The sequence below is a fragment of the Nicotiana tomentosiformis genome, chromosome 2 (assembly GCF_000390325.3).
Source record: "Nicotiana tomentosiformis chromosome 2, ASM39032v3, whole genome shotgun sequence".
Taxonomy (NCBI): domain Eukaryota; kingdom Viridiplantae; phylum Streptophyta; class Magnoliopsida; order Solanales; family Solanaceae; genus Nicotiana; species Nicotiana tomentosiformis.
Genome location: NC_090813.1, coordinates 122707446 through 122720543, shown reverse-complemented (window position 1 = coordinate 122720543; position 13098 = coordinate 122707446). Strand labels below are relative to the sequence as shown.

Below are 13098 nucleotides of genomic sequence, written 5' to 3'. Positions count from 1 at the left end.
CTCGGCAAGTAATCAAAAGGGTTTCGATAAAATCAGTCCTCGAAAAACCTTAAGAGGTATCAAACTATCTTAACACAAACGTGCTACGGCACAAAAAACAAAGGGGTTTCAATCGACATCGAACCCTCAAAAACCCCAATGGGAGAAGAATACGTGTTAAGGCATCGAACCCTCGGGGACTCGCCCTCGCTTAACTAAAAAACCTAAGGGTTTGTTCTACTCTGAGTTCGAGTTATCGCTCACTCGGTTATAAAGGCTACAACAACCGATTGCAACAAAGTCTTCACAAGGCAAAGGCAAAACAGAATTTATCATAAATCAAAAATCGGAGACGAAATGGAAAGAAAAAGAATCTTTCATATATGCAAAGTATTTATAAAAACCAGTGCCTAGTCCGCCTCGGGAGCCGCATCTTCGAGAGCATCATCTTCTTCTCCTCCGCTCTCGGATCCACTCGCAAAGTCTTCATCATCAGAAAGCAAAGCCCCGACCTCATCCTCCAAAACCTTCGCATTCTCCATATCAGCTGTGAGGTCGAAGCCACGAGCATGTACCTCCTCAAGAGTCTCTCTTGGAGACTGGCGCCTAGCATGCTCGGCAACACGGGACAATCTAACCTTAGCAATATCAAAAATTTCCTTTGCCCGAGTGTTAGCGGCTTCAGCATCGGCTCGGTAGGAGGCCACGAGTGCCTCTACCTCAGATGTGGCCCTTGCAAGTTCAGCGGCCAACCGAGTCTCGAGATCTTTGACCTTTTGGGCTCGGGCCAAGTTCTCCACCTTTATACTTTGGAGTTGACACTCTACCAAAGATAGTTGGGCCTGAACCACATCTTTCTCCGAGGCGAGACGGTCCATGTTCTGCTTCCACCCCAAAGTCTCTGCCTCTTTCATCTTGGCCTCCTCATGAAGCTGCTCAGCCAATTCGGCCTTCTGCTAAACCTGTCGGATCAACGTGTTAGTCGCCAATATCAAGTTAATATATAACATGCTCCCAAAAATTTACATTACCCGTTCAATGAGCTCGGTCTGATCTTGATGAGCTCTTGTCAGCTCGACTCGAATACTCATGATCTCCTCTTCTTTGTGCACATAGAGGAGTTTGAGAGCATTTCTCTCCTCCGTAAGCTTTTTGAGATCGACCTCGCATCGAGCCAACTCAGCTCGGTACTTGAAAGATGCTTCTCGATGAAGCGTTGTAGCCTGCACAGAAAGAAAGGAAATCAGACTTAGAGAAATAAGAACAAACACAAGCATGGTAGCATGGACTCACTTGGTTCAGAAGCCGCTGAGCCTCATCAAAAATGAGTGATGCGTCAAGGTAGGAAATATCATCGACCCCTGCAAAGCAACCGTGAAATATGTCATCCCCTTCGGGGTCCGTCCCGACATCGGGGGTCCCCATGGATCGGGCATCCCGAAACTGCCCCTCAGAGAATGTGGGGCGGGGCGGCAAATCATCAATATTAATTTCCCCGAGCGAGTCACTTGGGGCATTCTCTTCTCTTTAAAGGGCCTCAGAACTAGACCCTTCGGGCACATCCGCCTGGTGCTCATCACGGTAGGAGGCATCATCAACACCCGATGATTCGGGGACTCTGCTCGGACCTTCCCCCGAGATCACTTCGGTCTGCGGCTGAACCCCTCGACCGTCACCGGCTCAGCAGCTTTTGAAGCTTCGATGCTTTCCCTCTTCCGAGCCACCAGCAGGTAGTCGGTATCTTCTCTCTCCTCATCTTCATCTCGTAGCGTTTGGACTAGATCGGCAGGAAGAACGGCGAGATCAGTCTTCGACTTTCGAGCCTTGCTTTTCTTAGGCCTTGGGGTATCTGGTGGCGAGGCCCTTATACATTTTTTTATCTTTGGTTGGCTTCGGGACCTCCTCTTCCCCGAGTGGAGGCGACCTCATAACGACATTATCTCCAAGACCTGTATGAGAAGAAATCAAGTTAAAAGGAAGTATTTCACAGGAAAGCATCAAACTTGGACATGGGAACTTACCATGATTTTTGGCCTCCCATCGACCCTTGGCCAAATCACGCCATGAGCGCTCAGCATACGAAGAGGTTAAAACTAGTTGTCGAACCCAACCTACAAGGTCCGGGACTACACTAGGAAACCAGGGGGAAGCTGTACCATAAAGAAGAATATAGATGAGAAGAGGTAAAGGAAACATAACAAGTGGCCAAATGATATTGGTGAAGTTCTACTTACGCTTCATGTTCCATTCTTCAGGGAATGGCATCTTCTCGGCGGAGATTAAATCGGAGGTCCTAACTCGGACAAACCGACACATATATCCTCGGTCCTTGTCCTCGTGTATGCTCGAGAATAGCACCTTCGTGGCCCGACGCTGATGCCTTATCAGTCCTCCCCGATAAAGACGGGGGCTGTATAGCCTAGTGAGATGATCGAGGGTGAAAGACATCCCCTCGATCTTGCTGGAGAAGAATTTGAGCAAAATGACAATACGCCAAAAAGTGGGGTAGATCTGGCCTAGGGTTACCCGATATTGGCGGCAGAAGTCGATTATGACGGGATCGACGGAACCCAGTGTGAAAGGGTAAGTATACACACTTAAGAACCCTTTCACATGAGTGGTGATGTCCTCTTCGGGGGTAGGAATTACCACCTCTTTATTCTCCTAGTGGAAGTCCTTTTTCACCTGCTTGAGATCGAACAGATGTATCTAGACATGGGCTCGCATCGGCCAGGAACCGAAAAGGGTTTTTCGACTTTAAAGTCGGAAGTAAGTTCACATGGCCCGGGGATGCACTTTCGATATGTGGCTCCACCGATGTTTTGTCACCGGCCGACCACGATGAGGAGGCTTTTTCCTCTTGAGGAAGGGTCTTTGATGTTTTTGCCATTGCTATATGAAGTTTAAGGAACGAAAAGAGGAACTTGCGGTTTAATAAGAGATTGGCAAACGGAAACCGACAAAGTTGATGGACTTGAAGAGAATAGAAGAGCTTTTGAAGATTAGAAGAAGTTTGAAAGTAAAGTTTGAAAAGATTATGAAGGTAGTCTATTTATAATAGTCACTTTGACGGTTTGAAAACACTGGTGGCAGACCATCAACTGGCGTTAATTAATAACCTTGGGAACTGCGCAGACGCGGCGCTTCAATCGCTTATGTCGCTTACATCACGATGTTGACGTCATAATTGATCGAGGTATTAAATAAAAGTCTCAAATTCGTTTCTTCTCGTTACACTCCAAAAAACGAGGGGACTATATGTATACGGTCGAAATCGGGCATACCCGATTTCGTTGGTAGGGGAGTTGCCTCGAGGGTAACCTTATAATAGATCGGGCTCGAGCTCGAAGATAGAACATCACACTTGGAGATCGAAGTGTCCATTAAGATCGAGGCTAGCAGTAATCGAGATCGAGCATGATTGACTTCGAGTAAGGCATAATAAAGGAATGATGAGATATCAGTGACCGGTCAAAAGTCAGGGCGAAAATCCTGGAACAGATCAAATCAAAGCGGTTATTAACGCCAATCATGGGATCTACTTCCGTTATTAGAGTTGTACCATCTTTAGGATTCCTCTATTATATAAAGAAGGATCCCATTCACTTGTAAAAATACATTATTCACTGATAAGAGTATACATATACGTTGTACGCTGTTTTCTTTGTTCATCACTATTCATCGCTGTTTTTTCTACCTATATTGTTCTTATTAATTAACCTCGAGACTACTTCGAATCAATGTCGAGGCATCGTTTGCAGACCGGTTTGATTTATTTTATTGTCCAAGTTATTTATTTAATTCGTTGTTTATCAATTGGTGTTGGTTTAAATCACATATTCTTAAAACCATAATATAAGTTTAATTGTTACTCAATTTTTAAGGTAACACATGTATCTAACTACTATCACAGATTCACAATGTGGTGTTTAACTGACATGCTTTACCTGCCACGTGTGGTGGTTTCGCGCTTGGGTTCAAAATCAATAATTTACTTATATTTTGAAATTTTAATTCAAACATTAAATTCGAGCTAAAGTTATTAGGTTTAAATAAATTGATAACTAACACGCTTCATCCGTCCATGCGGCGGATCCATGATTATGGAATTATAGGTGCTTTATGGAGTGCACAAAAGTGAAACGTACGTTTAGGAACAGAGCCCGAAAATTTAGGAAATTCAAAAAGATTAAAAATGCCATTTCTATTATTTTTTAAACTACATTGTTACTAAACTAAAACCTTTCTTAATTTCAAGACAATTCAAAATTTTAATTATATACAAAATTTATTTTTAACCTATTGCAAAGTGAAATTTTCGGAGAAGGGGATTATTGAATCTCCTTCCATTGATGCGACCACTCTTAGTAGGTGTTTGGACATAAGAATTGTAAACTTCGAAAAAATAGTTAAAAATTTTTTTAAGTGAAAATGGTATTTGAAATTTAGAGTTGTGTTTGGACATAAATTTCAGTTTGGGTTGTTTTTGAAGTTTTGTGAGTGATTTGAGTGAATTTTGAAAAACAGCTTTTTGCAGTTTTTAAAATTTTCGAAAATTTCCAAAATGCATATTCAAGTGAAAATTGAAAATTTTATGAACAATCTGATTTCGAAAAAGTAAAAATTTTTTGAAAAAATCTTCCATCAAATTTTATGTCCAAACGGGCTCTTAATATCCATATTGACGTGCATAATTATTCCGCTGCATCAAGGAAGCTTGTTCTAACTCCAATTTTAACTCTATTATTGCCTTCAGACACTCTCTATATTCTATAAATATTCTCATACCTATTACACTTTGCAATGCTTATATTAATCGAAATGATCATAATAATATTCGATAATGTATCGAATGCGATTTCTCTCAAATTAATAGATAGTGATGCATGCTGATGAATGTATCTACCTAATTAGGGTGTGTTTGGTACGAAAGAAAATGTTTTCATGAAAAATGAGTGGTTTTATGACTTATTTTCCCTTGTTTGGTTGGTGAGTAAAAACAATTTTTCCGAAAAATATTTTCTAGTGTTTGGTTAGAGAGTAGAAAATATTTTTTAGGAAAATAATTTTTATGCTACTCTCCTCACTCCCTTCCCCCAAGTCCTCATGTTTCCTATGCTCTCCCCCCTCCCCCCCCCCCCTCCCAAATTCAAAAATTTAATTATTCTTCTAAAAATTCACACAAACTCAAATGAACTAATGTGTTGCTTTACTTTTTTTACACAAAAACAACGTTAAAATTTGTAATCCATAACTAAAAAAAAATACTCTTTTTTTTTTGTTGAAAAAGAAAGTACTCTTTCTACAACATGAAAATAAAATACTCATTGTGTGAAAATGAAAGAAAATACTTTTTTTACATCATGAAAAGAAAATACTCATTTGTTGAAATGAAAAAAAAGTACTCTATTTATAACATGGAAAGAAAGTACTATCAATAATATTTCTATTTAGTGTGCGGGTGTGGGTAGGGGTGAGGGAGTGGTATGGGGTAGGGGTGAGTAGTTTGGGGGTGTAGGGGTGGGTTGGTGGGGATGAGGAATAGGGTGGGGAATGTTAAAAAAGAGTTTTGAAAAATATTTTCCCTTCTCTTGAGAGGAAAATATTTTCCTCCAAATTGAAGGAAAATGAGTTCACGAGAAAAATATTTTTCAAAACATTTAAGCCAAACAAACATGAAAAAATTGAAATTTGTTTTCCGAAAAATATTTTCTTTCATACCAAACACACCATTAATGTCGTCATTACTTCTCCTATCATATAACTTTTGTTGTAATACACACCAAATTCTCAACCCAAACGAGCATATATATAGCATGCGCCTGATGATCATATGCAGAGCTTAATATAGCTAAAGAATTCATTTTAATTCCCTGTCGAACACTTAATTATAATACGTAAAGAAGGCAAAAACGAATATTTTTGGGTATATCTGAACTGTTGAATCCCCTTAACATAATGGAAGATTCTTTAATAGAGGCAAAGAGAGTTCAAAATTGGGGTGAAATTAAAAAATAGCCAGATTTTTAAGTGGTGATTGAAAAATAGTCACAATTTCAAAAATAATCGAATTTTAGCCACTTTTCATGTAAAGATAAATCTAAACGAAAACACTGTTCAAAATTCCGAAAATATTCCAGCATAATGTACTGGAGTTCGAATTTTTCACATGTGAATTTCCAACATAATATACTGGAAACTCCAATATATTATGATGGAGTTCCAGTATAAATACACTAGAACTCCATCATAATATATTGGAGTTCTAGTATAATATACTGGTCCAACATAATATGCTGAAAGTTCATACATAGGTGCTCCAATATCCAGTATATTATGCTAGAACTTTCTGTTGTTGCAGCAAAATAATGGCTATTTTTCAATGACTTTACAAACGCTGGCTATTTTTCAATTACCAGTCCAAAAACTGACTAGCCCGTACTTTTTTTTTTACTCAAAATTGCTATAGCAACTTTAAATCTCAACTATGACATTTTTGAATTTTATATTTTATTTTTCTTCCATAAATTTCTGGCTCTGCGACTTGCATATGATGCTTGTCTTTACTCTGCCAATTATTCATAATATATATATATATATATATATATATATATATATATATATATATATATATATATATATATATATATATTTCCCCATATGGGCATGAAGTATTTATATCGATATATAAAGTTATTGGTAATGTTGGTGTTTAAAGAGTGTTTAAGAAGCAATTAAAGTGCCACTAATAATATCAGCATAATAATTCAAACTGATCAGATTACCACCTGATATTAGCTGAAATTTCTTCAGGTTCTTGCAGTTAAGTATAGATGACGCCTCTTGCCACTAAGATATGGCAACAAAAAAAGAAGGGAATAAGTTTAACTTACCAACCTCTAGTCATTAATTATAAACTTACTTAAATTAGTCAAACACATATAAAAATTAAAAAATTAAATAAATAAGGTTTTTTCTCTCAAAAAATCATATGCAAAAATCTCATTCCATATTTTAAGCGTCATCAACAACAGTAGATGCAAGAATGAAAGAAATTTTCATAGATGAGGTAGCAAACAAGGTGACGATTCCAAAAATCTAAGCAAAAAAAGACATCTATCAATGGGTATGGTTGAAATTCACTGAAAACATATAGATGAGTCAATATATAAATTTTGAGGAAGATTTGAGGTGATTTGGTATCAAAATTCGTAGTTAAAATCGAGTTCAAAATTTTTTACTGCAACACATGTATCATACAAACATATATACATGGATACACATTTGATACAAATATGATACCACTACTAGAAACACATGATTTTTTCACGACAAAATTAGTGGAAAAATTGAGTTTTCACACCGCATTCCCACCGAAACGAATCACCCGGAAAAGACCTGGTCGAAAAACACTTCCCAGAGAAGTAGTAGAACGTTTTCCACGGTTTTCTCAGCGAAGATTTAATAGGAAAAATAATGAAGTTTCGCACCAATAATCTGTGGGAAGTATTATTAGTAATTTTTATTATTTTAATATATTAGCGAGGGAAGTGGTGAGAAAAATGTATGTAATGAAAATAAAAGTATGAACTTTCTCACCGATATCAGTGAGAATCATGCAATATTTGTAACTAAAAGGACGAACCTTCCCACGGATTCAGTGGGAAGTTTGGAATTTTTTTTTGTGGATTGTGCTATTTTTTTTATACTGAACCACCTACCAAACAAAAAATACAACCACCACCAACAAGCCTAAATACAATTAAACATTCACATACAAAATTCAGCATTGATTCTGATCCATTTCATAAACATCCAGCCAAAACAGAAAATACAATAAATCAATAATGCAACTAAACACTTAAATAAAAAATTCAGCATTCAATCTTATCCAATTGAATGAACTCCTCCAACGATTGTTTGAAATTCCGCAAGTCCATATAACTCTCCTTGGATGGTTGGATTAGCTTACCTTGATCATCGGTTGGTTAGCTTTCAATGAACTCCTCCAACGATTGTTCGAAAGTATTCTACAAAAAACTTACAACTATTAAATCAAAGGAAAAACTTTTAGGCTTCATAAAGCTAAATCGAGTTTAAAATTTAATATTAATCCTCTAACCTTTGATTTTACATGAGTGATATGACATTACCTTTGCTTTTACATGAGTGAAAGCTCCTTGGACAAGAATGGAGGATTTGCAAAGAAGAGAATGAGAGAGAATGAGAGTGAAAATAAAAAGAAAGAATAAGGGATGTACTATAATAGAAAAGACATTCCCACTTATTCAGTGGGAATATTTGTGGGAATTGTCTTATTAAATTTATTTTTTTGGTGTAATTTTTTTAACCTCGCGAATTTTTTGGACCAAAATTCAAAATTTAAAATTTTGAATTTCCCACTACATCTGTAGGAATATTTAAAAAAAAATTTATCTTTAAATTCTCACCGCTTCACTGGGAAGAGTTTAATAATTTTATATAGTAATTTTTCTAATGTATTTCCCACTGATTCAGTGGGAAACAAATTATACGTTTTTTGTGCCAAACAATTCCCACCAATATTCTATGGGAACCTTTTTAAAAAAAAAGTTAAAGAAAACCCTTCCATTTCCCACTGAAGTTTTCTAAATTGCAGTGGGAACTGCCACTGATAATATATCTGTGGGAAATTTTTCCGAGAAATTTGTATTTTTCTAGTAGTGTACATATGTGATACACAATATTTTTTTCATGTTTCATCTTCTACTTTGAATTTTCAATTCAAACCACTTCAAAACTCCGCCAAATCATCACAAAACTAAGATTCAAATTCCTTAAGATGTACCAAATCTATTCTAATAACACTCACTCAAAAGAAAGCAAAGATTTGACCTTTTTTTTGTCTAATATTGGTAATATTTGGCTAATATTAGTAATATTTAATGAGTTGGCCAGGTTTTGTGATAAGTTACTTATAAATGGACATAACCGGTAATATCCCAATAAAAAAACAAAAACAAACACCAGCTGTCCGAGCCCAACAGGACATAGCCCAACAAAATAGTAAAAATTGCATGTGGCGCCCTATTTGGTCACCCCCATTTAACCTATACTCATATTTTTAAAATTCTTTAACCTATACCCTAATTTTGACAACTTCAGACGCCTCCTCTTCTTCCTCATGACCTATGCGCTCCTTTCTTCCTCCTCTTCTTTTCCTCTTCTTCTTTTCTCTCTCAAACGCATGAGACTTTGTATAAGTATTATTGATTGGATCTGTAAAGTTTTTATTAAATCTTATCAACTACCATATTCTATGTTGAAGGACGAGTAAATAAAACTCCACAAGCTGGTTAAAGTAGGTGTGATCTGTGTCTTTCCCTGATCCATCCTTCTTAAATATACAATAACAACTGACTACTACATGTGCTCTCTTCCAAGTTACCTGCCACAAGAATGACACATGCATGTGAAATTTATTATACACAATAGTTGTTCTCGCGATCTCTTGGAATTAGCTTACCCCTTGCTTTATGATATCATCTGCAGGAAAAACGACAGAAAAGGGCTGCAGAACTCAAAAATAAAAGATAGAAAAAATAACTTCAGAATATTATCAAAAAAATCAGTTAAAACTTCAGGACAATTTTGCTTAAGTTATATTTTAAAGCCATCTAACTTCAAAGAAAGGCAGAACACAACTTCAGCTCTAAGACTGCTGAAGTTTAGCAAATATAAAATAAAAATTTCAGCTCCTAGAATGCTGAAGTTTAGCAAATACAAAATAAAATTTCAGCTCCTAAAATGCTGAAGTTCAACAATTACAAAACAAAATTTCAGCTCCTAGAATGCTGAAGTTCAGCAGTTACAAAACAAAACTTCAGCTCTTAGAATGCTGAAGTTCAGCAATTACAAAACAAAAACTTCAGCCAAAACATGCTGTAGTTTTATTGAACTGAAGTTTGCCATTGCACTATGAACTGAAGTTTGTGTTATTGCCTTTGCAAGTCAGGCCAAACTTCAGGCAAAAACATCTGAAGTTTTTCTTTGATAAGGCTACACTTCAGGCAAAACATTCTGAAGCTCAAACTTCAGACATAAATTTTTGCTACTTCAGGCCCGTATGTCTGAAGTTACCCGAAAAGTGAGTACGCTTGTAATTTGTTTTGCAAAGCGGGTATAAGTTAAAATGTGACCCAAAAACTAGGTATAGATGCAAATCTCCCGACAAAATATTCACTTTGAGTATAAGTCTTCAAGTGAGGTCATAGCCCAAACATGGTGTGGACTGACCCAATAAAAAGTTTGAAGTGCTTACATAGCCATTGATGTATTATCTTTCTATCTAACATGATTAGTACGCAAAAACAATTGATGGACAATTGGACATTGACAGAAGCAGAGCGCTTTTTGCTAGCAAAAGCCAACACGATGTTGAACTCTTTATCTGGCCAGTAATTAAGGCCAGCACCGAAATAGATGGCCACACCACATTTTTTAATGGGATCTCAACACTTTCAGTGGCTAAAGATTTTTCACCCATCTAACCGTAGTCGTTCGTATAAATAAAGATTAAGACTATTTTTTAGGACAAGTTACACATATGGCCGGTTGGCAAAAAATAATTACATTCGCTAGTTAGATATATAAAAAGTATATAATAAAATTTGTATATTATATATTAATATACATTTTACAGGCTATTATTTTTGGAGCGGCTACGCTATATAGTTTTCCCTATTTTTTATTGTGGGCTTCGTTAAGCTGCTGTATAGTGTAAAAGTTCCTTTTTTCTAATCCATCATAATTTTGATAAGGCTAGCACCACTGTCACATTAACTTATTACATTAATAGACAAGAGGAGGTTCCTTTTATGTGTTCTACGCAGTGTGAATCTAAATTTGTGTGAGTTCCGAATGGTTTTTATAAAATAAAAAAAATCGCACGCTATTTCAAAAATCTTGGTGAATACTGGTAAGTATATGTCACAAAGCCCTTTCCAGTTGAATTGAAAGGAGAGCTATCTTCTCACTTCACGCTACTATTAGAACTTCAAAAGTGCAACTTCATGCATCCCAGATGAGTTCGTTTGCTCGTTTTGAATACTGCCCATATTTTTAATATTTCAAGACCTTATCATTACACCATGGGTAAAGTATCTGTTGAGTAGTGACTGATTCATTGAAACGCAATAATTAGTTGAAGATCATGGCAAGATTGGATAGATATAAGATAAGGAATTTGAAGTTGAATTCAAATACCACAAGATCAACTAGGATCTCTTTGTATTTCAAATTATAGCTGCCTGTGCAAATAAATACATTGTACATGTATTAATCAAATATGCATCAGACATGTAAGAACATTTTTCCATATCCATATAATATATATACACATAGTTTTCCAATGTTAAGAAGCTCAAATAACGTGTAACCGTATCTAAGTTAAAGCAATTCATTTTTCCCTCAATTTCCTGAGGAAAAACTCTATATATGTTTCATATACTATAAAAAAATGTCGCTTTAGTGTGCATGTGTATGCATGTAGGTACAACTAAATAAATTAGTATGTGTGCACCAAAGCGGCTATGTGTGCACGAGCGTGGCACTTAACAAAAGATAATATGCCAACAACAATTGCATGTGTCTGGTGTCAAATGCGGATCTAGAATTTGAAGTTTATTGATTTTCATACGATCTCAACTTAATATATACTACTAAATGGGCCACACTTAGCTATTTATATATAAACAGTCAAACCTCTCATTAACAACATCATTATTGTATTGGGTAAAATTTACAGTTTACAGGTGTACGCTTCTAAAGTAGACATGTGCCAGTGATGACAGGGTGAAGATGAGTTAGCAAATAGTTGATATCGGACATGCATGTGACTGGTATTGTATAAATTCCGAAGGCAAAGAGGTGGGGAAATAGAGTTTGAAAGTAAGACATCGGTTGGAGAAGACAACATTAAAGGAGCAGCCGTTATGAAAAATTATAGTATTTATTCTTAAACGTTATATAACCATTAAGAGGGGTTTATATGTCTTTAAGAAGAGCATGATTTGAGGATCTTGTTTACTCAAATTTAACTATAAATAACAACATTTATAGTCATTGAAGGACACACAATACTTGTATTACAAAAGGCTGATATTTTTCTCTCATTCTTACAATGCTCTATACAATTGCTATTAAGATTTTTTAATTGTGTCGCTGGGATCAACTTGAATTCCAGGCTTGTTCTATCTTTAATTATTTTTATTTTATTTTTTTGTATCATCTTATTAATCAGGTCAACTTAATCCATGTATCTATAAACAACGTTACAAATTCAACCGTACTTTCTTAAGGATAAACAATTTGGCATCGTCTCTAGGGAATAGACAATTGTGGTGTTACTCTGATATATTCATCTTATAGTAACGTGCTTTAAAGGTTTTTTTCTATTTTAAGCATACTCCAGTTATGCTACACAACGATGTTAACAACTTGCTCAACATTGGTGTTAACAACAACAACGAACATGTGGATAATTTACATGAGAGGACTCAACATGATGACTCAACGAGTGAAATCCATATTGATGGGAATGAATCAACTCCGAGCCAGGTGAAAAGGAATACTCGACGTGTGAGGAGCCCCACTTCTGATGATTTAGATGACGAGCCCGTGGCCGATAAAAAGTTTGAGAGCCCAATCACGGAAAATTATGAATAATCTCTCAAGACAGGACCAAACAATGACTGAACTTTAACAAGTGTTATCGGTGACTTCAAACAATTAAAATAGTGGAGCTTGAGCCCCTCTTGGCATGCTTGTAAATCAAACAACACCAAAAATCGGTAACACCGTTACCAGAGGGGAGTTTAGATCATATAACAATCAAACAGGCGGTTCATGTAGTGGATCCGAAAATTAGACGATCCTTTCAAGACCAAGATCATGAGGTTCATGAGAGAAATAAATGCTCGAATGGATCAGAACGCTAAGGAATTTCATGCTCGAATGGATCAGATCTCGGGGAAACCTATAGTCCTGAAGGGCCCAGACTCAAAGAAATATATACAATTATCGTTCAAACCCACTGCGGCTTTAGAGTTGATCCCAAAGAGATTTAAGATATCGGATATT

The 13098-nt window shown here is 36.2% G+C and overlaps 1 protein-coding gene across 1 annotated transcript; it reads right to left on the bottom strand.

Annotated features, from left to right (window-relative positions):
- Positions 1 to 389: 389 nt before the first annotated feature.
- LOC138905527 (uncharacterized) lies at positions 390 to 1404 on the bottom strand. Its single transcript, XM_070194051.1, has 3 exons — positions 1273 to 1404; positions 1011 to 1202; positions 390 to 932 (listed from the first exon to the last, which is right to left on the bottom strand). The coding sequence occupies exons 1-3, from the start codon at positions 1402 to 1404 to the stop codon at positions 390 to 392; spliced, it is 867 nt and encodes a 288-aa protein (XP_070050152.1).
- Positions 1405 to 13098: the final 11694 nt, after the last annotated feature.

Bases quoted from the DNA above. Each gene is read 5' to 3' on its own strand.
- LOC138905527 (XM_070194051.1), bottom strand. From the start codon at position 1,404: ATGGGGACCCCCGATGTCGGGACGGACCCCGAAGGGGATGACATATTT. The intron at 1,203-1,272 runs GTGAGTCCATGC...CTTTCTGTGCAG, and splicing joins CTCAGCGGCTTCTGAACCAA to GCTACAACGCTTCATCGAGA. The intron at 933-1,010 runs GTAATGTAAATT...CAGGTTTAGCAG, and splicing joins AGACCGAGCTCATTGAACGG to AAGGCCGAATTGGCTGAGCA.